At 47.0% G+C, this 25700-nt stretch overlaps 2 protein-coding genes across 3 annotated transcripts in view; both read left to right on the forward strand.

Annotated features, from left to right (window-relative positions):
* MBD5 (methyl-CpG binding domain protein 5) overlaps window positions 1–9541 on the forward strand; it is a 91828-nt gene extending 82287 nt beyond the window's left edge. For both annotated transcript variants that reach the window (XM_050339648.1, XM_050339647.1), the window contains exons 13-15: window positions 1751–1824; window positions 2908–2983; window positions 5049–9541. In XM_050339648.1, coding sequence (XP_050195605.1) covers window positions 1751–1824; window positions 2908–2983; window positions 5049–5120 — 222 coding nt within the window. In that variant the 3' untranslated portion in view covers window positions 5121–9541. The remainder of the gene's footprint in view (window positions 1–1750; window positions 1825–2907; window positions 2984–5048) is intronic.
* A 15892-nt stretch (window positions 9542–25433) lies between these two features.
* The window catches only part of EPC2 (enhancer of polycomb homolog 2), a 33632-nt gene continuing 33365 nt past the window's right edge, over window positions 25434–25700 (forward strand). Inside the window, exon 1 of the mRNA XM_050339654.1 lies at window positions 25434–25623. Coding sequence (XP_050195611.1) covers window positions 25471–25623 — 153 coding nt within the window. The 5' untranslated portion in view covers window positions 25434–25470. The remainder of the gene's footprint in view (window positions 25624–25700) is intronic.

A 25700-nucleotide genomic window follows, 5' to 3' on the forward strand; every position in this document is an offset into this window, starting at 1 on the left:
GGGATAAAGGGGGGGAAAGAACACACCAGACCAAGAGAAATAACCTGGAAAGCCAAAAAGAAATGACCTGTGAAACCAAATGGTCTTTTCTAGTCTTACAGGTGTGACTTACCCCCGTGCTGAAACCCCATCTGTGTGTATGGGTTAGTGTTGCAGTGGATTATTGTTGCTCCTGATTCTCCTATTAATGGTTGTTATTATTGATATTAATAATTATTAATTATTAATCTGGCAGACTTGCTTTGGATGCCCTGTGTTGTAGTAATTTGATACTTCTTTTAAAAAAAAAAAAAAAGAGTGGTTTTTAATGTGTAACCATCACAAAATGCCAAGAATGAAGACACTGAGTCCTTTTTTGTTGCTGAACACAAGTCCTTTGTTACCCAAACATGATATTAATTATTTTTGTTCTTATTTCCCCCTGAACCTTCTGATCTGTCTCGTGGCAGGTGTTTGCAGCCCCTGGAAGGTTGTTCCTTAGACACACATGGAAAGGGATAATTCCCTTCCTTGGGAAAGCTGCCCCAATAGATTCTGCTCCTTCCCTGTCCTTCCAAAATCCAGCGAGGAGAGGAATTACTGGAAGTATTTGCATCAGAAGTGAGCACAGTTTTAAGGGGGAAAACGCTCCAATTTGTGACATAATTGAGTTGAATTCCTGCAAATCGAGTTCTCTCCTCCCCACGTGCAGATTCCTCCTTTAGTGGCTCCTGGAATTATTCCCCAATTTCATTAGCACGGGCCTGAGTCAAGACTTGGGGAATTGGGTCTAAACTTGTATTTTTAGAGGTTTTGACAACGCTCACTCATTGACTTCCCCCTTGTCACATCCAAACATCAGTTCTGTGGGGAACATAAATTATTTAGGAATTGAAAAGGCTGAGTTGGGGGGGAATTTGCGTTTCAATCTCATTTTTGGGTTGTGCAAACTTCATAAATTCGTATTCGTAGAGTTAATTTTCCCTGTGTCAGAACACAAAAGCTGTACTTTTAACAAAGCAAATGCTGGGCCGGGTTCTTGCTGAGTTAAAAAAATACCAATCAAGGTGCAGCAAAGAGAGAAAAAGAGTTCAGCCACTGCTTTTCCTTAGGTTGGTGTGTCATAAATCCTGATTTGGTGGCTTCCACAAGCAGGAATTGCTTGAGCCAGGTGAAAATAGTTAAGTGGACTCAGGTTTTGAGAATGCAAATGTTACAATCGCAGAGATGATCTCATTAATTATCCTCTTGCTGGTGTTGCTTGCACTGGGCTGAACTGGTACCCACTGCTTAAAACATCCCCAGTTTCAATGTCCAGTTCTGTTTGGCCCTTGCCCAAATCCATCCCTGACTCAGCAGCTTGCTAAAGAATGTTCTTAAACCAAAAAAACAATTAAAAGAACAGATTTTAGGACAAACAAACGAAGCTTTAGCGAGGAGCTGTGGATTCCTTAAGGCACAAATAGAGCTGCTCCTCTGGAATAGGAATGGATTTGCCCTTAAATTTTCCACCCAGAAATCGGAGGGGATGGAAACACTTGGGCGTTGATCAACACTTGGGGTGTTGATGATTCCCCTCAGCTTGGTCTCCCCAGTTTTACCTGGTGGTTTGAAACCCTAATATTTATAAATATAAGAGTGAGGGGGTGGCAGAGCTGCTGCCCCTCCCTGTTTTTTGGGGCTGAATCCCAGGTCGTGGCGCTGCAGTGAAGGTGGTGGTCGATGCTCCCAGGCCTGGGTAACGAGCTTTGGTGTTCATCCCTTCACTCAGGTGGAGCCAGAGAAGCTGAAGACACTAACAGAGGGGCTGGAGGCCTTCAGCCGAGCCAGGAAAAGGAACAGGAAGTGAGTAAATCCTCCTCCTTTCCCGGGAAAACACCATCATGGCGAATTTTTGGTTAATTCTCTGATTCCTCGTGCTGGTTCTGAGAGCCACAGGCTCACCCCAAGATCTGGGATATCTGGGTTTTTGGTGCCTCTCCTCACAGTTCCAGGAGCCCCTGTGGAATGTCATCCTGCTTGTGGGAGCTTTGGGGGGGGAACTCTTAATTTTCTTGTTTTTATCCAAAAAAAGAGAGCTACGGTGACCAAATAACGCTTTTTAACCAGCTCTGCCCTTCCCTCCTCCCTCCCCCTCTGGCAGAGTTGTGTTCAGAGAAATTCCCTTTTGATTCAGGTGTTTTATAGGGGTTTATTTGGAGAAATTCCCACTATTTCCCATTGCTGGGATTATGGATTTATGGGTTTATGGATTTGTGGGGCCTGGCTGTGCAGAGCTCTGGGTCAGGCCTGGGGTAGCTGGGGGGGTTTATCCTCCTTTTTAGCTTTTAGTGAAAACACAAGGATAGAAACAACGTGGGACAGCAAAATACTGGGATATGAACCATCAGGATAGAGAAAAACAGGAAATTTTTGAGTTCTTGGGGAAAAAAAAACCCTCTGGACATTTCTAAAAGGATGATGAAGCAGAAATTGGGATTGGGTTTGTTCTGTGATGCTGCTGCTTATTTGCTGTGGCAGGGAAAATGTGTTCCTTAAATCCATGTGAGAATTCCAGGTCAGTTCTCAGTGGGCTGAAAGGGATTAAATCCTTCTCCCTCTTCCCCTCCTTTTAAGGTGTGAGCTTCGCTTTTATTTAGATGTCACTTTTATACTTAAGAGAAGTGATTTTTTTATGCCAAAAAAGACAGTTCTGGTGGTTGTTTCCTCCAAGATCATCCCTATTTAAAGTGAGAAGGATGTTTAACTTCTCTTCAGCAATTCCAGCACGAGCTTCACTTCCCATAATATCATCCAGAGGTCTGATCTTCCTCCCTGTGCCCTGGGAGGCTCTGCAGTTCCAGCATTCCCAGGGAGTTTATCCTTCATTTTTAAGGGTTTTTTTGTGTGTTATTCACAATTACTGACACTTTCTTTTTCCCCTCCTAGGAGTGGAAAGCTAAATAACCATTTAGAAGCTGCTATACACGAGGCCATGAGTGAACTAGACAAAATGTCTGGGAATGTAAGTTCCTTTTGCTCTGCAATCCTCTCCTCTCCCTGTGTCCCTGCTCCTGTCCCGGAGGGAGGGTTGGCTGGGCTGGTTCCTACCACATTTTGTTGCCCTTTCCTTCAATAATGGGGGATTTTCAATATTTCTCCTGCATTAAAGGACAGTTTTGCAAATGTCAGACTTTTTGCCGAGAGGTTTCCACCCTGAGCCTGATAATTGTGGGGTCAGTTCCAGTCCCACTCCTATTCCAGGGGGTTTCTCTGACTAAGGACTCCAAGTCAGGCTCATTTGTTTCTCACTTTGAGTAGCAACCACCTTTGAAAGGATCATTCCTTGCATGTAAAACCCTTGGAATAAAGCTTTCCTCACGGGAAATCAAAGATATTGCCCTGAAAGGTAAGTTTTAAAAACGAGTATTTCTAATATCACATCCAACAGTGGGTTTTCTGCCCTAATTCACTGTTCTTATCTCAGCCCAGAATCTTTCTGATATATATTTTAGTTTATACAATGTCCTCATCTTCATATTTAATTGCAATTTTATTGGAGCCCACTTAAAAATTTAAAAAAAAAAAAAAATCTACCACAGCACATGCAACCTCCCAGATCTTATAATTAGTGATTAATTATGCAAGTAATCAATTGAAACATGTTTGAACACAGGGAGTAAAAGGTCTTTTTGCTGATATTCAGTGCTCAGGACTGAAGATGTGTGTACAGTGTGTGTTTGGAAGTGAGGGTGACACCTCAGGGGAGCTTCTGGAGGATAAAAAAGGAAATTATATATATGCATATATAAGAATATTCTTTTTTCTTAATATGTATATATAATCTATATATTATATATAGATTATATGTGCATATATAAGAATATAGATTTATTTTCTTTGTATATCTTTATATATAACAGATATCCTTTATAGATATAATAATGCCTGCAGAGCAGAGCTGATTTCAGAGCCAACAAGGAATGTTAAATAAGTTTTTAGCTTTTAGTGGCTGCTGAAATTAAGAACCAAATCAAATGTTTTGCTTAAAGTTCTGAATTTTAGAGACTGGGATTTGAGCTTTGATTTGATTTTCCTTCCTGTCTTTGGAAGGAGCAGGAAAGCAGGGTCTGGGACAATTAAATCAGGGATATGGGGTCAGGCTGGACCCTCCTGCTGACACCTTTTCTATGTGTAAATCCGGGAACACTGAAAGCTGCTGGGCACTGTCACTGCTGGAGGTGGATTTGCTGAGCTGGTGGCACCTGAGTGTCAGGGCAGCCTCTTGATTTATATTTTAATTACCCGGGCCCGGCACTCGTGCTCAGCGTTCATTTCCATACAGATTATCCTTCCTAGAAACACTCCCAGGAATCAGCACTTCTCTTTTTAGTGACTTGCATTTTTTTTTTTCAGCTACTACAGCTCAGGCATCAGTCAGTTGGAAATGGAAAACATGTGGGATCCTCAGCTGCAGGAGGGATTCCTGCTGGCAGAGCCAGAGCAGAGGCAGGGAATGTCGGGGGGCTGGAGGAGCTGGGAAGGGCCCAGGAGCTGCTGCAGGATCAGATCCTGCTCTTGGGAAGCTGCAGCTGCTGCCAACAGATGGTGGTGGTGGAATTCCACACCAGGAGCCTTCCTCCTCCTCCTCCTCCTCCTCCTCCTCTCCCACTTGTTTTGCTTCCGGATCAGTCCAGCTGTTGGCTCAGAGCTGAGTGTTTCCTTTTAAACATGGGATGAGGAGTTTGCTGATGATTCCCTAATAACACAACACCCTGGGCTGGACTGCCCTGGTTCTCCCTGGCATCAGCATTTCCTCACCTGCTTCCCCCCTCGTGGCCCTTGTCCTGGCAGGGTCTCCAGGTCTGCCACTGACAGTCTGACAGAACTGCAGTCTGGCCATCAGGTCCTGGTGTTGTGGTTTCCCACTCACCTTTTCCTCCCAGTTCCTCAGAGTTCCTGAAGTTCTTTAGCTGAGCCTCCTGTGCAGCTGGGAAATACTAATCCCTGTTTGCTCCCCAGTGAACCCCATAGCTCATTCACCCTCTGCCCACTGTGCTTTGCTAACCTGTGAATATCCTTGTTTTCAGGTCCACCAAATCCCGCAGGGAGACAGACAAGTGAAGCCTCCAAAACTCAAGAGGAGGAAGATCTCCAGATAACATTGAATGTCTTTGTTACTGGTCCAGTGCTTGTGGAAGTGAACACTGAGTCCATCTGTAGGTATTGCTCTAGGCTGGTGCATCGCTATTTATGTGGGGACAGCTCGATGCCAGCGGGGCACACGCCGGGCAGTGGGACAAGATTTGGGATGATCAGGAGGGATAGAAGTTGCTGGAGGAGCCAATCAGAAATCTGGAATGGTTGCAGTAACAATGTCAGATGATTACTGAAAGAAAAAAAATTTTTTTTTTTCTATGATACTAAAAATTGTGATTATAAGAAATAGTCCAAATGTTTCTGAGAAATTTTCCTTGTGTATATAGATAATACAGAATTTCCTGGTGATATCTGAACTGTAAATATTGTACAATATTGTCATGTACAAGCGTACCTAATGCACACTTTATCTTTTATTGTACAAAAAATAGTGTACAAAATTCTTTGGTTTCTATTGAGTACACATACAAGAGACTACCAGTGTAAAGTGATAAATAAAAATACAGCCTAAATGCTTTTATATGATAATGTAAAAGATGCTGTTTTTGTATTTAACAGCAGAGAGAAGGCATGATTATGTAATACCTTAATTCTGACATCCCCTTCACGCCACTGAGTGTTCATGGATCCTGTCTGTTTGGAGTGAACCGTGCCTGGAAGTGCTGTGCTCCACGCAGGTCCCTGCAGGAGAGCGCAGATTCCTCCTGGGATGTGGGATCACAGCTCTGATGGAGAATCCCGAGGCTGCAGCCATCGGTTGCGTTTGGTTTCCGTAGCTTTTCCAGTAGGATGCTGTAGGTTTGGCTGAGGAGGAGGAAGGAGCAGTAGGAGGCTGTTTTAGTCAAGCATTTCCATAGGTGAGGTCTCAGAGCCGCCTGAGGAACCAAGCGGTCGATACCCCCGGGAACATTGACCCCCTAGATCGTTAATTAGCTGAAAGTCTCTAACTTCATTAACCCTGCAGGGGGGCAGAGGCCCTGCTTGGAGGAGGGAGCAGTGCTGAGTGCAGTTGGTTTGGCAGCAGCAGGGAAGGGCAGTGCTCTGGAAAAGGCAATCCCGGCATCCCTCCCTCAGAATTACAGCACCAAGAGAAGTTAAGGGTGGCTTAACAAAACTTATTAGCAGCGGTGATTTTTATCAGTATTATGTAACATATCAGATTTATTTTATTTAAAAAGAATTATTTATACCATTAACAGATTCTTATATATATTAATGTGGCTGAAATGCGCAGGTTAAGTCTATTAACCAAATTATTTATGTTATATTAAGTGAGAAATGTGAAACATATGTAGAAAAGAAGAAGAAATTAATACACTACAGATTTAAAAGTCTAAAGCTATGAGCCATTATAAACTCAACCAACGGGAGTGTAGCACAACATTCTTTCCATCGGCTTTCATTTTTCTTTTTCCCCACGGATGGTGGGGGTGGTGAGGGGGCTCCCTGGGATAGTTCAGCTCCCCATTCCCAGTCCCGGGGTGGAGTCCTCCATCCGGGATCACCACTTACCTCAGATTCCTGTCCCCCGGATTCCCAGTGTCGCTCTCAGTGAGGACTGATCGGCCCCCTGGGGTCTCCAGGGCTCCAGGATCCCACTTCCTTGCTCCTGCCCCAGGTCCCACAGGGAGTGTCGCAGGAATGCCCCCGAGATGAGGATTCCCCGGGCTGGGCTCCCGCTTTCCCGGGCACGCAGCACCTACCTCTGGGCTCCTCTGGGCTCGGCCCTGCTCCGTTGGGTTCCCATTCCCGCCCTTTTGGGGTGCAGTTTTCCCGTTTTTCCGTCCCGCGTCGCTCCGGTTGCCAGTGTCCCTTGGGCGTGTCCGTGGCTGGCTGAGCCCCTGCTGCCTGCCATCCCATCCCATCCATCCATCCATCCATCCACCCATCCATCCATCCACCCATCCATCCATCCACCCATCCATCCACCCATCCCATCCATCCATCCATCCACCCATCCATCCACCCATCCACCCATCCATCCATGCATCCACCCATCCATCCACCCATCCATCCACCCATCCATCCACCCATCCATCCACCCATCCCATCCCATCCATCCATCCACCCATCCATCCACCCATCCATCCACCCATCCACCCATCCATCCACCCATCCATCCACCCATCCACCCATCCATCCATCCATCCACCCATCCATCCATCCATCCATCCACCCATCCATCCATCCCAGAGCTCCTGGCAGTGTTTCGGTGTGTGCTTCCCGGTGTTTCCCTCCCGGTCCGCAGCTCCCGGTCGGGGTTTCCGTGCCCCGCTCCCCGTGTCCCTGAGGGCAGTGCCGGGGTAGGAGTCGTTTGCTCTCAGCCCACACCGCTTTTTTCCTCCTCTCTTGCCGAGTGTTGCTGGTTCCGTGTCAGCAGTTCCTGTGAATGTTGTGAGCGTTGCAGGTCGTGCAGTTGTTGGAACATTTTCAAACAAATGTTGCACCGGCTTTCCGATTAAACAAACTGGTCACTCGTACTTGAATTTTGCCCATAGAGCCATTTCTTTCTCTTTGCATTAAAGCATAATCTACTTTTTTGATGGAGGCCCAACCCTTCTCTTTCTACCTTATTATTTTTTTGTTTAAGAAATATCTCTATTTTTTCTAATAGAAGACTTAAAAAAAAAAAAAAAAGGAAAATTTAAAAAAAAAATACTTTTTGCCTACTTTCTAATTTAAGAGAGAATTCCTATATTTAAAAGGTGGAGGGGGGAAAAAAAAAAAGGAAAAAAAAAAAGAAAAAATACTCCATTGTGGCAAGTGGAACACCACTTTATCTGTCATTAATATGGCACAGTCACCCCAGAGTGAAGTGGCTGAGGAGCCCACGGCGTCGGTCAGGACCTCGGTAGATTTGTAGGGAACGACGTGATTCCTCGAGGATGTAAAAGTGTTACGTATTCTTGTCTATTTATTTATTTATTTATTATGCTTTCTTTTTGCTGAGTGGGTGACAATGTGGTTGAGTCATTCAGGTGACGTTCCAATTAAAGGAAATGATTCCTCTTTCTGTTATGGTGCGTTTTGTGAACACCATAAACGGAACAACAGCGAAAACCTTGTCACTTAGTCCAGTGGGTTTTCTTCACGTTCTGACAGGAAACCTTTGGCTGGTGTCAGCTGCAAAGATAAAATCCACATCGTTGGAAAATTAAAAAACAAAAAAAAAAGGCAAAAAACAGGAAAAAAAAAAAAAAAAAACAAACCCACCCCACCTCTGATGTCCCGGGTCTGTTTTCCTCACAGTCAAAGGTTTTAGGGGTTAAAAGGAACTTAAAACTCAAAGGTCTTTCCTCGATCAGCTTTGCAGGAGGTTTCTAAGTGATGTGATATCCCTTTGGAGTCCCTGAGTTTGATGGTCTAGAGATGTTAGAGGGCTCGTGGTGGACTGAATTACCTTAGGACTGGTACCTTTCTTAGCTACAGTTTGTATTTTGCTATGTAGGGTTGTAATGTGAGAATTCCAGAAGAGCCGTAGCATAAAAGTGCTTTTCTATTTTTAAAAAAAAAAGAAAAAAAAAAAGAAAGAAAGAAAAAAAAAACAACAAACAAACGAACCCATTCTAGTCTTACTAAGAATTAGAGGATTTTTTTAATATCAGTTTTGTAATTTTTTGATAAAGTTGTCAATATTATGATTAAATCACCAGAAAAAACAGTTCCTGTGCTGTTCTCTTCGGGGCAGGGGCTCCGTGTTCCGGTGGCTCCGTGGGATGCCCGGCCTTAAACAGGGCCCCTCTGTCAGCTGAAATAGCAACCAGCAGTGCTGAGGGCCATTTAGGGGCCAGGAGAACCCCCAGCCAACGCTGAGCATCCCAGAGCTGGGCATTTCCAGGGCGCTCCTGGCGGCGGCGGCGGCGTCCGACGGGTAAGTGGAGGTGGCTGCGGAAGGTCCCGCTCGCTCGACATCCCAGGAACAGATCCACCCCCATCCCACCCCTCGCTCTGCTCCTCCCACCACGCCAAACTCAACATCCAAACCCCAAAATCCCCAAACACACCAGCAGGGTGGTTTGCTTCCATATTTATTCCCTGCGAGGAATTCCCCCTCAGTTCGCTCCGGGGGCAAATCGATGCTGCAAAAACACTCGGAGGCTTTAAAAAAGTCCTACCAAAACTAAATTTCTCAGCTGACCAGCTGAGGGGTTTCCACGCACCTCCCAGGCCAGCCCACCAAGCATTTCTGCCCCACTCCTGGTGCCTCTGGTTATCCTTGTGCTCCCCAGAAATTCCCACCAGCCATCTCTGGTTTCACCTGGACTGGCGATCCCTTACATTTGCTTTGCATTTGGAAGCCCAGAAAGCAGTGGGAAGTCATTTCCCCAGGGCTCATTTCTCTGTGCCAGGTTTTACAGTTGATCCCTTGGCTGCCAACAACACTTTAAAAGCAATTTTTGTTTTTGCTTTAAAAAAAAATAAACCCGAAATTTAAAATGGAAGATTGGATTTGAAATATCCCCTGCGAAAGATTCCATCTGTCAGGAGAAGTGTTTGTAATTGTCATCCCAGCAGAAGATGAGGGGTTAGGATTTAGAACAGGGAATATATATATATATATTTTTATATATATATATTTAGAATAGTTCTTTCTGGAAATGCCTATTTTGGAAAAGGTCTGGGAAATGGGAAGGGTTTGAGGTACTTACAGGGGATGAAGTGGGGTGGAGAAGGAAGAGCAAGAGCACCCTCACATATTCCTGTGTCCAAATCCCAGGATTGGCACAGGCTGACACAAGTCCAGGAGAAGCACTGGCACTGGTGTTTCAGAATTCCAGGCAGGAATGGATCCCGGTGAGGGAATGATCGAGGGCTGAGCCGTGAGTTGGGCCTGGCTGGGAACGGAGCTGAACCAGGTACAGAGTGGGATGGGGAGCAAAGGCTTTTCCAGCCACATCCACATCCAGGCCCGTGCTGCAGGTAAGTCCTTTGGGCACCAGTAATTCCCTAAATGGAAGAAGAAATGGAATAAATCTGGAGGAATAAATGCTTTGGGTTCAAAAATGCACACAGTTCCTACTCAGCTGGTTTCTGCTCTGCACGTTCCCACAGCACGAGGACGGGGGGGTTGCAGAGTCTGGGCTGTGAAAACCCAACTTTTCAGACAGAAAACAAGTTTATGGGATAGACATGTTCTTAATCCTACCTCACAAGTTCCCATCTCATCAAATCACAATCATTTCAGGCCTCTTTGAAAGAGAAGCAATTCCCAGTTCCAGATAGAAACACGGCTCGTTTGCAGTTCCAGGAAAATCATTTCTTGCTCCTCTCGCTGTTTTTTCTCCAGGGACAGAAAAAGTCATAAAAATAACACAACAATTTATTGGGGTTTGTCATTATCTTTCTCAGTTGTGGGATTGAACTCTCTGCTTCTGAGGGAAAAGGGAAGATTCACCCCTTAAAAAGCGAGGGGAAACTTTTTTCTTATCCAATCCTATCCTATCCTGTCCCATCCAATCCTGCCCTGTCCCATCCTGTCTTTCATTTGTTTGGTTGTGTCCAAAAGGGGAATCTGGAGTTCCCACACTTGGTCTTACCCATCTTAACAGTTTCATCAACCAAAATAGCGAATAGGAGATCACAGATGGGATATTGGGAAGGGATTCCTGGCTGGGAGGGTGGGGAGGCAAAAAAGGCAGGGAAGTGGGAGAGGGAGCAGAGCCCACAGGCACCTCCTGCTTCCCAAGGTGTCCCAGTAAATGCCAGGAAAAACCTGGTACTGCCTAAACCTTTGTCATGAACAACCTGGTTTTGACAGAATGAGGAAAATAATAGAGTAAAGTGTTAGAAATCAAGTAAATACAGTAATTTTTTTTAATACTTTTTAAAAATGAGGGGAAACTTAGGAGATTTATGAAAGTACAGGTTTAGTATTTGCAACTTTAATATAAACTAGGACAATAACTTTTATAAAGCTGCTTATGAAGTCCTTCCTTAGCACCCACTGGGACCGGTTTCTGTACAGGTGCTGGATCCAGATGTGGCTCCCAACACCTTTTATCTGCAGGACAGGAATGTCCTGCCAGCCCCTCATTTGCATCCCTACGGGGAGCGAGGTGGAGTGAGTTTGTCCTGAGGTGGGACAGGCATGGAAACACAGGTCCAACATGTGATCCTTGTTAAAATACTTGGAATAGCTGGGGGGGAATTAGGCTGAAGCCCTCTAATGGTGCAGATTAAATCTGTGACAGGCAAAGAGCCCTGGTGGGGGCAGTTCTAAGCTGGGTTTAGCAAAACACAGAGCGGAGTTTGGAGGAGTAACAACGAAATACCTGCACCTGGTAGAAGTGCTGGGCTTTGCTGAGAGCACAGCTAACACCCCTGAGGGATGTAGGGCAGGCAGCAGAGCCCGGCCAGCAGCAGAATCCGAGTCATTCCGTGCAAATGTCAAGTTTTGGGAGCGACTGTGGATGCAAATCTCCTCCTGAAAGGCTGAGCGCTGCCATTAAGCGGCTCCGTGTGACGCTGCATCTGCCGGGTTTCTTTGATATCAGTTTATTTTTATGTGTGCCGGGGAAAAGGATTGGGAATCTCCACCTTCAGATCTTATTAACATCATTTCCCCAGCTTCTGCTGTCTGTCGATGGAGTGTTTGGCGGAGGGATGGTTATTTCTGGCAGAGGTTAAATCCGTTCCCGGCTTCCCAAGCCCTGAGCCTTCGAATGAAAATGGGATTTTGAGGAGAAATTTTACTTTTCCGTGTATTGACCCCAAGTTGAATTCCTCGGGAAGATGGGAGGAGGGAGGAGGTGCCCGTTCCAGGAGCCTGTGCCGGAGGACTCCCATCCCCTCCGTGTAATCAATCTACCCAAGTGTTTCCCCAGCTCTCATTATCCCCGGTGCCTCCAGGATAAGAAGCCGGGAACAATCACCCATTGTCAGTTTGTGAAGGAACTTTTTCATCTTCCTTCCCCAAAGACTGAATTGTTAATTAAGTAAATTGAAATTAATTACGGAGCGTGCGCGACAAGACGTTATCGCGCCTGTCCCCCGAACTGAGCTCCCCCTGCTGTGCCTGCACGCTCGGCCTCCGTGGGATCCTGGAACCGAAAGGTGGTGAGATCAGATGGGATATTGGGAAGGAGTTGCTGGCTGGGAGGGTGGGCAGGCCCTGGCACAGATTGGGCAGGGAAGCTGTGGCTGCCCCTGGATCCTTGGAAGTGTCCAAGGCTTCATTAGCAAGATGTTTCAACAGAGCCACATTCCAAAGGGCGTGGATGCTGCATTCCCATTAATTAGTTTCCAGAGGAAGATGTTGCCATTAATTATCGACAACGATCCTCTTATTAACTGCCTGATAAGGGGGACTTAAGTATCCAATAAAATAATGGATCAAGGGGGGATGAAGTGTATCCTGAGGATCGCTGGACCTGCAGCAAAGCCAGTGCAGTTATTTACCCAGTGAAAGTGTAAATGGCTTCCTGATTTTGATCTGGAAACTTTCAGGAGATGAACATCTCACAGGTGTCAAGTGTTCTCAGAAGAGCAAATGTCCCACAAGCTGGTCAGAGCCAGGACACTTCCCAGCAGGAGCTGGGCGGGCCAAGGAGGGACCATTCCCACCCTGGGAAAGGGGCCCAAGGAAAGGTGGGGGTTGTGCTTCCATCCTTCTTCCCCTCCTGTTCCCATTTATAGGGAAGGCAGATTTATCCCTGTGTCTCACCCCTGCATCCAGCTGTTGGGGCACCATGCAGCTAATCTGCATGGATGATACTCAGGATGTTCCCCAAACAGGATTGATGACGTGTGTTCCAGAGCTGTCACTGATTGTGTGGCCTTTACTGTCAGGCCCATGGTGTTGTTTGGGGGCTTTTTTAATGATCCTTAAAAGAAGGAATGAGATTTCTCCTTGAAAATATCCATGAGTTAGGGGCCTCCCAACTTCTCAATCCTAACACTCAAAGAAATTTATTTCAACTTCATTCTCCAATAAAACCCAAGCCCAGGTGAGGCACAACTCCTGGTCGGGAGTTCATGTTCTCTCCTGCTCGTTTCTGGAAATAAAGAATTAAGCAGAACAGCTCAAAGTTTGCATTTCTTGGGAAAATAAAAGTTATAAAGCGAGGTTTCTTTTAAACCCTCTGCTGCAGAAAGTCATCAGGACCCGCTGCATCAGGTAAATAACCATGAAACTCAAGTTGTCTTGTCTCAGAATAGCTGCTTTTAACTCAAGCTGCACATTATCTTTTTTTTTTGTTTGAAATCTGAGAGAACTCTTCCCTCAGACAATTGCTTCTGTTCAGTGTTTCAGGGAACTCAGAAACACGGGGGTGTTTGGAATCCTTTCTGGAGCATCCTCCAAAGCAGAGTGTTATGAGCACAGTCTGATCTCCAAAGCAAAACCCAGCTAAATTTATTCCTGCTCCCACCCACCCTGCTGAGGCCTCTTGCCAGAGTTACCTGCTCACACGTCTGGGTCAGGGCTCCAGTGTTCCATGGGAATTGGATTGCTGTTCCACAGAGGCTTCCAAAGGCATTGGGAAATTTATTTCTCCCTCTGGTCTCACTGCTTTTCCTTTCCCAGCTGCTCCACAGCTCTGGTGCCCTGTGCCAGGAGGTGACCCTGCACACTTGGTGCATCACCAAGGCTGAGAGGTTGTGCTTAAAACCAAGCCTTAATTAAATTAAATTAATGGTGGTTGACTTACTTGTGCCATTCCTGTTGCCAGTCCTGGTGCAGTGGCAGACACCTGCCAGCTCCAGGCAGGAATGTGCCCCTCACTGAGGTGTGGATTTGCCCACGGTACAGGGAGGGAATGTATTTTCCAAACAGCAGCTCCAGCTGTTTCCTGAACAGCCTGCATGGAACGGTGTGGTTTGCCCTGGAATAACATGGCACAGGTATTTCCTCACTCACATTTCCAATCTTTGGAAGCTTTGGCTGTGGTTTTGTTCCATTTTTTATACACTACAGAGTCCTGATCCGTAACCCAGAGAAGCTGTGGCTGCCCCTGCACCCCTGGAAGTGTCCAAGGCCAGGCTGGAGCAACCTGGGACAGTGGAAGGTGTCCCTGCCCATGGCAGGGGTGGCTCTGGATGATCTTTAAGATCCTTCCCAAACCATTCCATGATTCCATGATCACAAGATCTTCCCCAAACATTACTGGCAATGGTATTTCTCAGCCAAAGCCCAAGGGACTGGAATTGTTTCCTCAGCCTTTTGTGAAGGAATTGTTTCCTCAGCCTTGTTGTGTGATCTTGTGCAAGTCCATGCATAATCATAAAACAGGGAGGTGCTAATGGGCTGATTTTTGGTGGTGTTTCTGCTGCTGGAGGTGTTGACTCTGCCACATCCCTGCCCTTCTGTCATCCACCACTTTCACAGTCAGAGTTTCCCTGCATTGCTTTCCCTGAAGTACCAATTTCTCCTGGTGTTTGATTGTTCCCTGATCACCAGCTCTGGTTAGACTGGATCCCAGCAAAAGCTTAAGGGACAATCAGAGAATCCCAGAATTATTAGAGTTGGAAAAGACCTCCAAGATCATCGAGGTCAGCCACTGACTGATCACCACATTGTCAACTCAGGAGACAACCCGGTGTCCTTTCGGTGTCCTTTTCCACTTCTCCTCTTCATTTGCTTGTTAATTCACAGCTAAATCCTCTTTATAGTGGGGAGGTCCTAATAATCTTCATTTATAGGGTTTTATAACCTATAGGAGAAGAGTGGGATGTCCTAAGATGGTAGGACTTACAAATGCATTGGTCAATAAAAGAAATAAAATTACAAAACAATATGTTTGTTCATCTTCCGGCATGTAAACATTGCCATTCTGAATATCACATTAAAATACTGCCTAAATCCTTCTTTTCATTTCCTTTTACATCTGGCAGCAACTTGCAAAACATTTCGGAATATTCTGGGGGGGGGGGGAAAAAAAGCAATATCTGTCAAGGCTTCATCTTCTCCTGGGATGGGATTTAGGAGAATTATTCTGTAACACACTGAGTTATATTTTCTTCTCCAGCCCCGTAATTGGCTTCATGTTTCATGATATGAACCACTCCAGATGAGTTCCTGCCGTGGATCCAGAGGTATCTCACATTTATTTCCCAAGAAGCTTCCAATATTGGAGGAATACGTTGGGTTCCAGGCCCTGCACGGCAGCTGTAGCTCCCTCAGTCATTGTTATTAAGGAATATTTGCACAAGGTGCCATCTTTGCCCATCTGGATGATTTTTGGGGCAGTTCTGCCACACAATTTGCCTCCCTGGGTCTGTTCAGAGAGCGAGGGCTCCGCTGATCGAGCTCAGCAAGAGGCACTTTTTGCCTGCCTGTTCCTTCTCGGTTGGGCTGCAGATCAGCAGAGGCAGGAGCTGCACAGAGCAGGAGAGGCTTTGTTTTAACAAAGTTCCCTCTGGCTTTTATTTCAGCCACAGAGACATTCCCTGGCTGTTGGGATCGATGAGTGAGGGGATATATTGGGAAGTGGTGTGGGTTTGAAGTGGGATTTGCTTTGATATTTCTGTGCAAATCCATGTGATGGCTCCCTGACTCACACAGCTGAAAATAGGTAGTGATATCAACCACAGAATTCTTCACAGATTTTTTTCTCCCCCACCCCCCCCCACCCCTTTCTTGCTTAGTTGGCTGCTCTTCCAAAAAATCCAGGTCATTATTCAAATCCATGCTTAGATCAAAACTCCAGATAGCATCACTCTTACTCATTGATGAATCATTCTGGAGCAAATTTTGGTCCTACAGAACAAACTCGGTGTTGCCTTAGTCATAAGTTTGTTTAGCAAATCACATGTCAGGCTTAAATTAAGCCCTTGCTTTAAAGCAGAGAGGTTTTTTGAATATATTGTGGAAAGGTTGCACGTAAGATTTATATAGATAAGATTTATACTGAGAACTTGTCAAAGCAAAACCAGAGAATGAAAAATTCTGTTAATTCTGGGGGAAAATACGAAGTTATGTTGTCAGCAACCGACCCAAAGGAACTACCTGACATTAAACTTGTTTTGTCAAGTCTATTTGTGAATTAATTTTAAATCTTGACTTTTGGGAGCCTTTGGAGCAACAACCCCCCTGCCCACCACCACCCACGGGGCTCAGCATCACCACAGCCTCTGCTCTGCCACTGCTGACACCCAATCCACCTTTCCCAAAGAGTTTTTGGTGGTTTTGGTCCTTGTGCCAATATCAGATTTGCACTGAATCTCTTTAAACTGTCACCATATGGCTCTTTACGCGAACGGGGCCGTTCTGCCCTGAACGAGGAGAACGGGAGTGCAGCTGAAATTAGAATTTTACAGCTGAACACAAAATAGGTGATGCAAATAGAACCGTTCCCAAAAGCAGCTCGAGCAAAGCACCTGTGGAACTCCGTGGAAAGGAAGGGCAGGAACGGAGGTGGAGGATCAGATTAGACATCACATGGCAGATGGAAATGGGGTTTGGCTGGATCCATCCGTAGCTCCAGCTCCTCCATCGTTACAGGGAAATGGCTCTGGAAGTGCATTTGCTGACAGACTGCAGGTATGGTTAAAGAAGGAGAAAAATCCATGGAATTTAATATGTTCAGAGCATGTCCTGGACAGTGACATGCCCCTGGGAATAGGCCAAATGCAGGAATGAGACTGGCAAATCCCGGCCAAACCACAGCAGGATCCATCGGGAAAATTATCACCCCATCTCCTGATCCCGTAGAGACAAGGGCTCCGCTCCCATTCCCAGCTGGAGAAAAAGGGAAAGCTTTAGAGGTGCTGGTTAAGCACGACCAAGGCTCTGCCCACAGTGGGATGGAGGAGCTGTTCCTCAGGAAATTAATCACCCCAGCCACGTGCCAAGACCTACAGCTCCTTGTTGTGGTTGCCCTGTCAGGGGGAGAACCTGTTCCCTTTCCAGCTGGCAATGGAGCAGAACAAACCCTGCTGTTAAAGAGGTGCCAGCAGGAAAGGGAAGCTGGGAATGGAACCATAACTACCCCAAGCTGGAATATTTTCGTATGTCCCAGGTGACACGAGGCGGGTGTTTTCTTAAGCTTGGTGGCTTACAAATGTAGTTTGGATAATCCAGACAGGTTGGGATTAGCACTCCTCGACACTCCTAGGATTGATGGATCCTTTTCCTCAGAAGGATTAACCTGTGACTTTAGGAAAAGCTCACAAAATATCCGTGTGTTTAAAATCAAGGAAGAACCGTGCAAAGAAATTCCTTCACCAACCACAAAATTCTTGGGGGAAAATGGGAACAGATTCATTTGGGCTCCTTAAAAACACAACTATTGTATTTTTTCAATTGAAGTTTTACACTGAAACTCTGATGTCATTTTCCTCTTATATAACGGCATTATTTTCCCCTCCTTTATTTCTCCTTTGTTTCCAAGAGTGATTAATTGGTGACACTACCGGGTACTTGCAGGAACATTCCCAAACCCAGACATTCTTTTGTCTGAGAACATTTTTGCCACACCTGGAGGAGCCAGAAGCACCAGTGTCCTGATTTTTAATCCCATGGGCATTATTTAGGATTGCAGGGATAGAAACTCCCGTCATGCCCGTGGCATTCCCTGATTTTCCCATGTCTTGCACAGAGGTTGTTGGAGCCTGCAGAGGCTCAGTGGTGAGGAGTAAAGTGTGCCAGGAGTTGCGTTGACTCACCCTGGGGCGACCTGGGCAGAAAGGGAAATGGTGACAAGCGATTTTCTATAAGGTTTAACATCACTTGAGCAGGTGTTTCAGAATTGGTCCCCCTGGTTTGGTCACCTCTTACGTTCTCTTGGACTTCCAAGCTGTTTGCAGCTGATGCTGCTCCTCTCTGCACCGGCTTCCCAGTAAATCCGGCCCCTTCCCCAATCACCTGCCTTGCTGGAACTGGGTGTCTGTGTGCCCTGAGAGGGGCTTCTGCCCAGGAGCCACAAATCTTCCACAAATATTACAGAGTCACAGAATCAATTTGGTTGGGAAAGACCTCTGAGATCACTGAGTCCCCCCTGTACCTGATCCTCACCTTGTCCCCAGCCCAGAGCACTGAGTGCCACGGCCAGGCCTGCCTTGGACACCTCCAGGGCTGGGCACTCCAAACCTCCCTGGACCCATTCCAATATTTAATCACCCTTTCTGTGAAGAAATTCCTCCTGATGTCCAACGTGAACCTCCCCTGGTGCAGCTCAAGACTGTGACCTCTCATACTGTTGTTACTCTGAGTTATCCATGTTTTTAATTTTCAAGCTTCCAAGGCTCCCATGTGAACACTCCGAGTTGAGGGCATCACCTTTCCCTCACTTTCAGCGGCGTCCTCTTTCCCTGTCTGCTCTATCCCGTGCCCACAATTCAGTTCCCACTTTTTTACTCTTTTCTTCCTTTTTTTCTTAATGAACTTCAGAGAAATGTTTTGAGGGGGTCCTGCTCTGTCCGTGCTCCAGACCTGAGTCTGGGACACACGGAGGAGGCTCCCACATATCCAGCTTCCAGTTCAGCCCTAGAGGAGGACACAGTTAGACCCAGCTGTGTGAAAATATCCTCTGCAGACCAAGCTGAGGTGAGATAGAAGCTCCCCCTGGCTCCATTCACACAGTGAGGGAGCCTGGCGGGCTGTGCAGGCTCCAAACTTCCCTTTTCTTGTTGTTTTCTTGTTGGTGACTCAGCTCTTTCAGCACTGCTCTGGTGTGTGCTCCAAACTGACCTTTCCTCAGCTCCATGTCCCATCCAAGCTGGCCTTGGACACCTCCAGGGATCCAGGGGCAGCCACAGCTCCTCTGCCCAACCTGTGCCAGGGCCTGCTCACCCTTCCAGCCAGGAATTCCTTCCCAATCTCCCATCTATCCCTGCCCTCTGGCAGTGGGAAGCCATTCCCTGTGTCCTGTCCCTCCATGCCTTTGCCAAGGGCCCCTCTCCAGCTTCCAAAATAAACTCCCTGCTCCTCCTTCCACAGAGTCTGACTGTGAACCAAAAGCACAAGAGTGAAATGGCTGGATGTGATAACAGGCAAACAAACCTCTCCCATCTTTACAGGGAATGATGTGGAATCATCAGTCACTTCTTTAAGAATCCAGAATCCCTGAGGCTGGAAAAGCCCTCTGAGATCACAGAGCCCGCCCTGTGCCCATCCCCACCTTGTCCCCAGCCCAGAGCACTGAGTGCCACGGCCAGGCCTGCCTTGGACACCTCCAGGGCTGGGCACTCCAAACCTCCCTGGGCAGCCCCTGCCAGTGCCTGACCACCCTTTCCAGGAGAAATTCCTGCTGATGTCCAACCTAAAAGAAACCAAGAAAGAAGCAACCTCTGGGTGCCAATCACTTTCTTCAGGGTTGACTGTTCAGACTTTTAATGGTGTGAAAGTGGCCACCAGGTCTGGGAACTGTAAAAAAAGACTTCTCATGCTCCAAAGCACAGCCCCAGGACAAGGTTCTCCCTCACCACTCCTCCAGCTGCCACAGTGCCAGCACGGGTGGTGCTGGTGCAGCACAAGAGATCCCTGAGCTGAGCACTGCTGTTCCTGAGGAGGCCAGAGCTGCTGTCAAGGTGTGGCTTTGCTGGAGCAGCTCTTCTGGAGCACTTGTGTAGTTATGGAGGTCTGATCATGTGTGGAGCAGGAGATTTCAATGAACAGCAATCTGGAAGTGGGAATACGGCATCAGCTTTGCTGTGACTGATGTCTGCATAATGAAAGTGTCTTTTTTAGTACCATTTTCTTTAAAAAACCCTATTTGACAAGGAAGCAGAGGAATGTGAGGCTTGAATACATCTTTAAATCTGCATGTTGATTGCATAACTTACAACCAGGACTAAAAACTTCCTCTTGTTATTACAAACGTGCGCCCCGAGCGCTACAAACAGGATCGCCGCTGGTTGTTTCCAACGTGACACTTTCATTTTCCTTTTGACTCCTCTTGCCACCGAGATAATATTTCTGTTTCTTGGTGCACAGCGACGTTGCTGAGAGACTCCTGTTTTCCTGGGATGGCTTTCAGCCCCATTTTGCAGAAGAATGGGGGAAGTGCAGAGCACAGGATGACACTGCTCCCCTACAAGGGACAATAAACTGCCCTCTGATCTGATCCTCGTGGGGAAAGATCTCCTGAGTGACACCAGGGGAGCTGCTTTGAGGAGACCTGGGTCATTTCTGCAGCAGGAAATGGTTCTGCCCTGCTTGGAGAGAAGCACTGGGGAGATATTTGGGGTTTAAGGGGTTATGGGAGGGCTTTGGAGATTAAGAAGGGAAAAAAAAAGACTGAGGTGTGATAATAAAGGTCTGGTATTTGCAGAGGAACAAACCCTGCTAGAGAAGGTCAAGTAAATAAAGAAAGTCAAGTAAATAAATTTAGTTGTTTATCAACAAATAAATAAATAATTGCCTCGAGTTTGCCTCCTGAGCTGTGAGATTTTGGGATAAATTCGTATACATTTGTAAAACTGGTTTTCACGATTTTTCTCTGCTAGGATTTTCTAAATGACCGTTGATAAACCTCTCTCTCTCTCTTTAAGGCCCATTTTCCAATACTTCAGGCCATAAATACAACCCTCATTATGTACTGCTTTTAGCAGTATCCAGGCATAACCATGTTTTTCCTCTTCACTGATCACTGCACTGTAAAGTTACATTTTCCTGTGGTAAACCCCCAGATTTCTGTGGTTTTGGGCTGCACTCCTACAGGTGCTTAATGGCTTCGCTTGATACTTCCAGACCAAATTAATCTGGTTTCATAACTGCACTGCTGTTAGCTAACTTGTTGAACTGTGTAGTAAAAGAGCACGGTCAGGTTGATTTTTGGAGTGAGAATCCAAGATTTGATGGCACAGGAAGCAGCTGCAGCAGGTTCCTCTAAAGAGCTGCCGTCCCTCCCGCGCCTGTGGTAACCCTCACACAGAAAGCACAATTCCCTTTCACTTTAAACCTGTTTCTTGACACAAATAGTTCTGCCATGAAACTCTCCACTCAGGAGCTTCCTGCTGCTTTTCACCACGTTACCTTCCTGCTATAATTTGGGGAATCAGCCATTTCCACAGCTGCCCTTTTATTTCCTTTTATTCGGTACCTGTTGCCGTCGGGCTCGGGATTTTAACTCCATTTTCAACTTTTTATCATTTTCATTCCAAGCTTTACATCTCCCAGGAAGCTATCCCATGCTAGATTGCAGGTTTTTGGCTGATATAGGTTTTTGGTGACCCTAAAGAGGAAAAGGTGCAGGCTGCCAGTTCCCTCAACCCTTGGAATAATTGGAAATAGAAATGGTTTGGAATGATACATTAACTGTGAACATTAGCCACTAAGCATGCTTACTGGCTACTTTGATCAAGCTCTTTTTTTCCTGACAAAACCCCCTTTGAAATGAATAGGACAGAGGTTCCTTTCACTTCAATCAGAGTTCTCAGACACGAGGAGAAAGAAGGACTTCATAACCTTTAAAAAGACTCCCCTCGTCCATTCATGGATCTCCTGGAAAGCTCAGCACTTTCCCTTGTGCTGGAGTTACTAAGCCAGCCTCCTGGACACTTTTAGGCTCCCTTCTGGTGAAGATTTGCTCAAACATGAGATCAAACCCCTCTGTAACGAGGCTGGAATCCGGGATGTACAATGGCAGCCACACCGGGAGCGTTTGATAGCGGGGATTCATCAGCATCACTTCCCTAATTGCATCCTCCGAGCCTGGAGATGGCATGGTGCAGGGGACAGCTCTTCTGAACAATTATATCCTGATTATTTTTGTGTTTTTACAGTCAAACCATCAGCACCCTGAAAATTCCAGTTCTCTTTTAACACCCTACAATCAACCCAAGGTGTCGAATGCCCCACGAGGCTGCACAACACTGCTCCCTGTCAGGGGCCAAAATCACTTCTGGAATCTCTGTTTCTGTATTTTCTGTGCCTTTTTTTTTGTTGGTTTGGTTTGGGTTTTTTTTAATACCTCTTGTACTTATAAGGTAACAATAGAGAGCATGGAACTGGTACATGCACACGCCATGGCACGTTGCAATAATGTACATTGAGATGAGTACAAGTGATGCTTGTGCTTGGAGAAGATTAATGCAGTGAGAGATGCACTATCAGGGAAAAAAAACCAAACCAAAACAAAACACAAACAACAAAAACAACAATATAGAAACAGGATACATTTGCTAAAAAAGACCACCGGGCTTGAGGCAGCTACGGTGAGAACAAGGATTCCTTGTGTTAAATGTCACTGTGGAGAGGCAGAACAGAAAGCCCCCGAGCCCGTATGACTGACATTTCCACTGACATAGGTGTTTCCAGTGAAATCTGGGGATTTTCACTCTACCCATTGCTCAGATGTGCATATTCAATCCCATCATCTCTACAGAAAACACAAAGACAGGTCAGGATTCAACTCCTGAACAAATAATTTCGTTTGAGGCGTGGTTTCCTTGATTTGTGCATCAGAAATAACTTACTTTATCTACAAGTGAGGTACAGCTCATAATTTTTTTACAGCTAAAATTCTTCAGAAAACCTGTAATATTTTACCAGAGGAAGAGATCAGATTATGCACTTAAAAGATTGGTGGTTCTGGCTTAAAGCTAAACTAATGTAAGCTGAAACTTCAGTTTTGCCCATGTTCAACTCTGTGCAATGGCTTTTTTGACTACACAAAAAAAAAACCCTCTGTATCCCACAGGGCATCATTTTAAAAAAATTGCATTGCTTGTAGAAATAAAATAATGGGATGAGTGCAGGACTAAGAGCCACCTTGAGGGTAAATACGTTTCATTTCTGTTCTTTTTTTTTATTATTATTTTTAAGCAGTGAAAAAGAACAGAACATGCACACAAAGGGAAAAGGTTATTATTATCTATTGTTCAGCTGTGCTGACTGAAAGGGGAAACAAATCTTACAGCAGTGTGTAAAAATGCCTCTTTCTTGCAGAAGCAGAAAGAGGAAAGTTCTTTCTGTCTTTCAGCCACTCAAGGAAGTACTTCAGGAGGAACTGCCTGTTCCACTCAGCTGCCTCCCCTCTCCACGCGTGTGTCACCTGTGCAACAGGGGCTGTAACACACTCCAGGTGATGGAATTCGGATGGAAAATCCAGCTCACGCAGAAAGGCATCACAATGGCTCTTGGAAAATGCCAGCCCTGTGCTGCTACCAATTAATCATGAGTCACTTCAGGGGGATCAAACCCATTTTGGGCGTGGGAAGTTTGGGCGCTTCCAAAACGGTGCTGAACTCTAAATTCTAGGCTAGGAACCATAAAACTGTAAAACATTTATGTGTTCATTCTAATCCAAGTCAAGAGCTGCATGAATAGAAAATTTTAAAGGGAATTATAAATGTGCAAAGTATCACAGTTTTGTTTCTATGTTCCTTTTCTCATCACCTTTAAAGCTTCCTTTGCTCACATGACTATTACTGAACATTTACCTGATGTTTTCATAGGAGTTAATCCAATTTCCACATCTCTTTCCCAAGCTAATTTGGGTCCGTGGCTGATGAACATAATGTTCTTGCTCTTTCTTTTTGCCTCCTGTGTATTACTGTGCTTGTTTCATCTTCCTTCTCTCTCTCTCTAGCTGACACAATTCTTTATTCTTCATTTTGTAAATCATGTGTGTGTCACGAACAGTGGTTGTATTTGCTGTACAAAAACCGTGTAAATAAAAAAAACGCAACAGGTAACTAAAAAGGAACAGCAATTCAGAGACTGAACCTATTTTTGCCTAATTAAAAAATGGAATGTTAGGTACAGCTGGCACTGTGATCCAAACGTTTAAGCTTTGACTAACAGTTTTGGTTTAATTCAGAGGCAGAAGGTTGCACTGACAGCTCCTGTGAGAGCTCTGAGGTGGAGGTGAGTTCAGTAAACCAAAGCATGACAAGTTCCACTTCAAAATGAGGGAAAACTTTATGTTTAGGGTGGCCAAGAGCTGCCTGGGGAGGTCATGGTGTCTCACTCTCCAGACACATTCCAAACCCACCTGGATGCTTTCCCTGTGTCACCTGCTCTGGGTGCCCCTGGTTGGACTGGATGATCTCCCGAGGTCCCTTCCAACCCTAAATATTGTGTGATTCTGGGGGGGAAATAAATAAATAAATAAATAAAATGTGCAGGGACGAGTTTATTTCTAAGTGACTCAACTCTTTTGACGAGCCCTTTTTATTGCTGGAGCATTTTAAGTTCACATCGGCCAACGAGCTGCGGAGAGGAACCCGATGGTTTGTCCAGAGAGCAGGGGACACTGTGGGGACACCGTGGGGACACAGCAGAGGCACAGTGGGGAATCTGTGGGGAAACAGCAGGGACACAGTAGGGACACGGTGGGGACACTGTGGGGATATTGTGGGGATATTGTGGGCACACTGTGTGGACAGTTTGGGGACAGTGTGGGGAGACAGCAGGGACACTGTAGAGCTATGGAGACACAGAGGGGACACTGTGGGGAAACTGTGGGGACACTGTGGTGACACGGCATGGACACCGTGAAGACACTGTGGGGACACTGTGGGGATACTATGGGGAGATGGTGGTGACAGGGAGAGGATACTGTGGGGACACTTGGTGGACACTTTGGGGACACTGTGGGCACATGGAGAGGATACTGTAGGGACACGGCAGGGACACTGTGGGGATGCTTTGGGGACAGTGTAGGGACACGGCAGGGACACTGTGGGGATGCTTTGGGGACAGCGTGGGGAGACAGCAGGGACACTATGAGGATACTGTGGGGAGACTGAGGGACACTGTGGGGACACGGCATTGACACCGCGGAGAAACTGTGGGGACTCTGTGGGGAGGCGGCGGGGACACTGTGGGGACACTGTGGGGATACGGCAGGGACACCGTGGGGACACTGTGGGGACTCTGCGAGGACACTGTGGGGACACCGCAGAGACACTGTAGGGAAGCAGCGGGGACACTGCAGGGACTCTGTGAGGATAAAGCGGGGATACTGTGGGGACACTGTGCGGACCCAGCGGTGACACTCTCGGGGCACTGTGCGGACCCGGCGGTGGCACTCTGGGGACGCTGCGGGGACGCTGCGGGGCCCCGGCGGTGACACTCTGGGGACACGGTCCGGACACCCCGAGCCGCTCTCCCCGCCGGTCCCGCCGCCCCCCTCCGGCTCCCCGAGGCTCCCTCAGCCTCCCGCCCTCGGCTGCGCGCGCAGCGCCGCTCCCGCCGCGCGGGCTGCCGGGACGGCTGGCGGCCGTGGTTAATGTCCGCCATGTTTGCCATGGCGCAGGGAGCGGACCGAGCGAGCCCGGCGCGGATCTAGGGCTGCGGGGCGTGCGCGGCGAGCTGCGGGCGGCCCCGCCGGGAGCTGCGCCGGGGCGGCGGGACCCTCCATGGTGGCGCGGGCGCGGCGCGGGAGCGGCTGGGAGGCGGCGGCGAGGCCGCACTGAAGGCCCCCGCCCGCCCGCCCGGCCCCGGGGTGTTATTGTGAGGGGGAGACAATGAGCAAACTCTCCTTCCGCGCCCGGGCGCTAGACGCCGCCAAACCGCTGCCCATCTACCGCGGCAAGGACATGCCCGACCTCAACGACTGCGTCTCCATCAACCGGGCCGTGCCGCAGATGCCCACGGGGATGGAGAAGGAGGAGGAATCGGTAAGGGAGCGCGGCGCAGGGGGGGGCACCATTGTTTACAGCACCCCCCGCGCGGCCGCCGCCGGCCCGTATTCACC

The sequence above is a fragment of the Myiozetetes cayanensis genome, unplaced genomic scaffold (genome assembly GCF_022539395.1).
Source record: "Myiozetetes cayanensis isolate MyiCay16 unplaced genomic scaffold, myiCay2020 scf9, whole genome shotgun sequence".
NCBI classification, from domain to species: domain Eukaryota; kingdom Metazoa; phylum Chordata; class Aves; order Passeriformes; family Tyrannidae; genus Myiozetetes; species Myiozetetes cayanensis.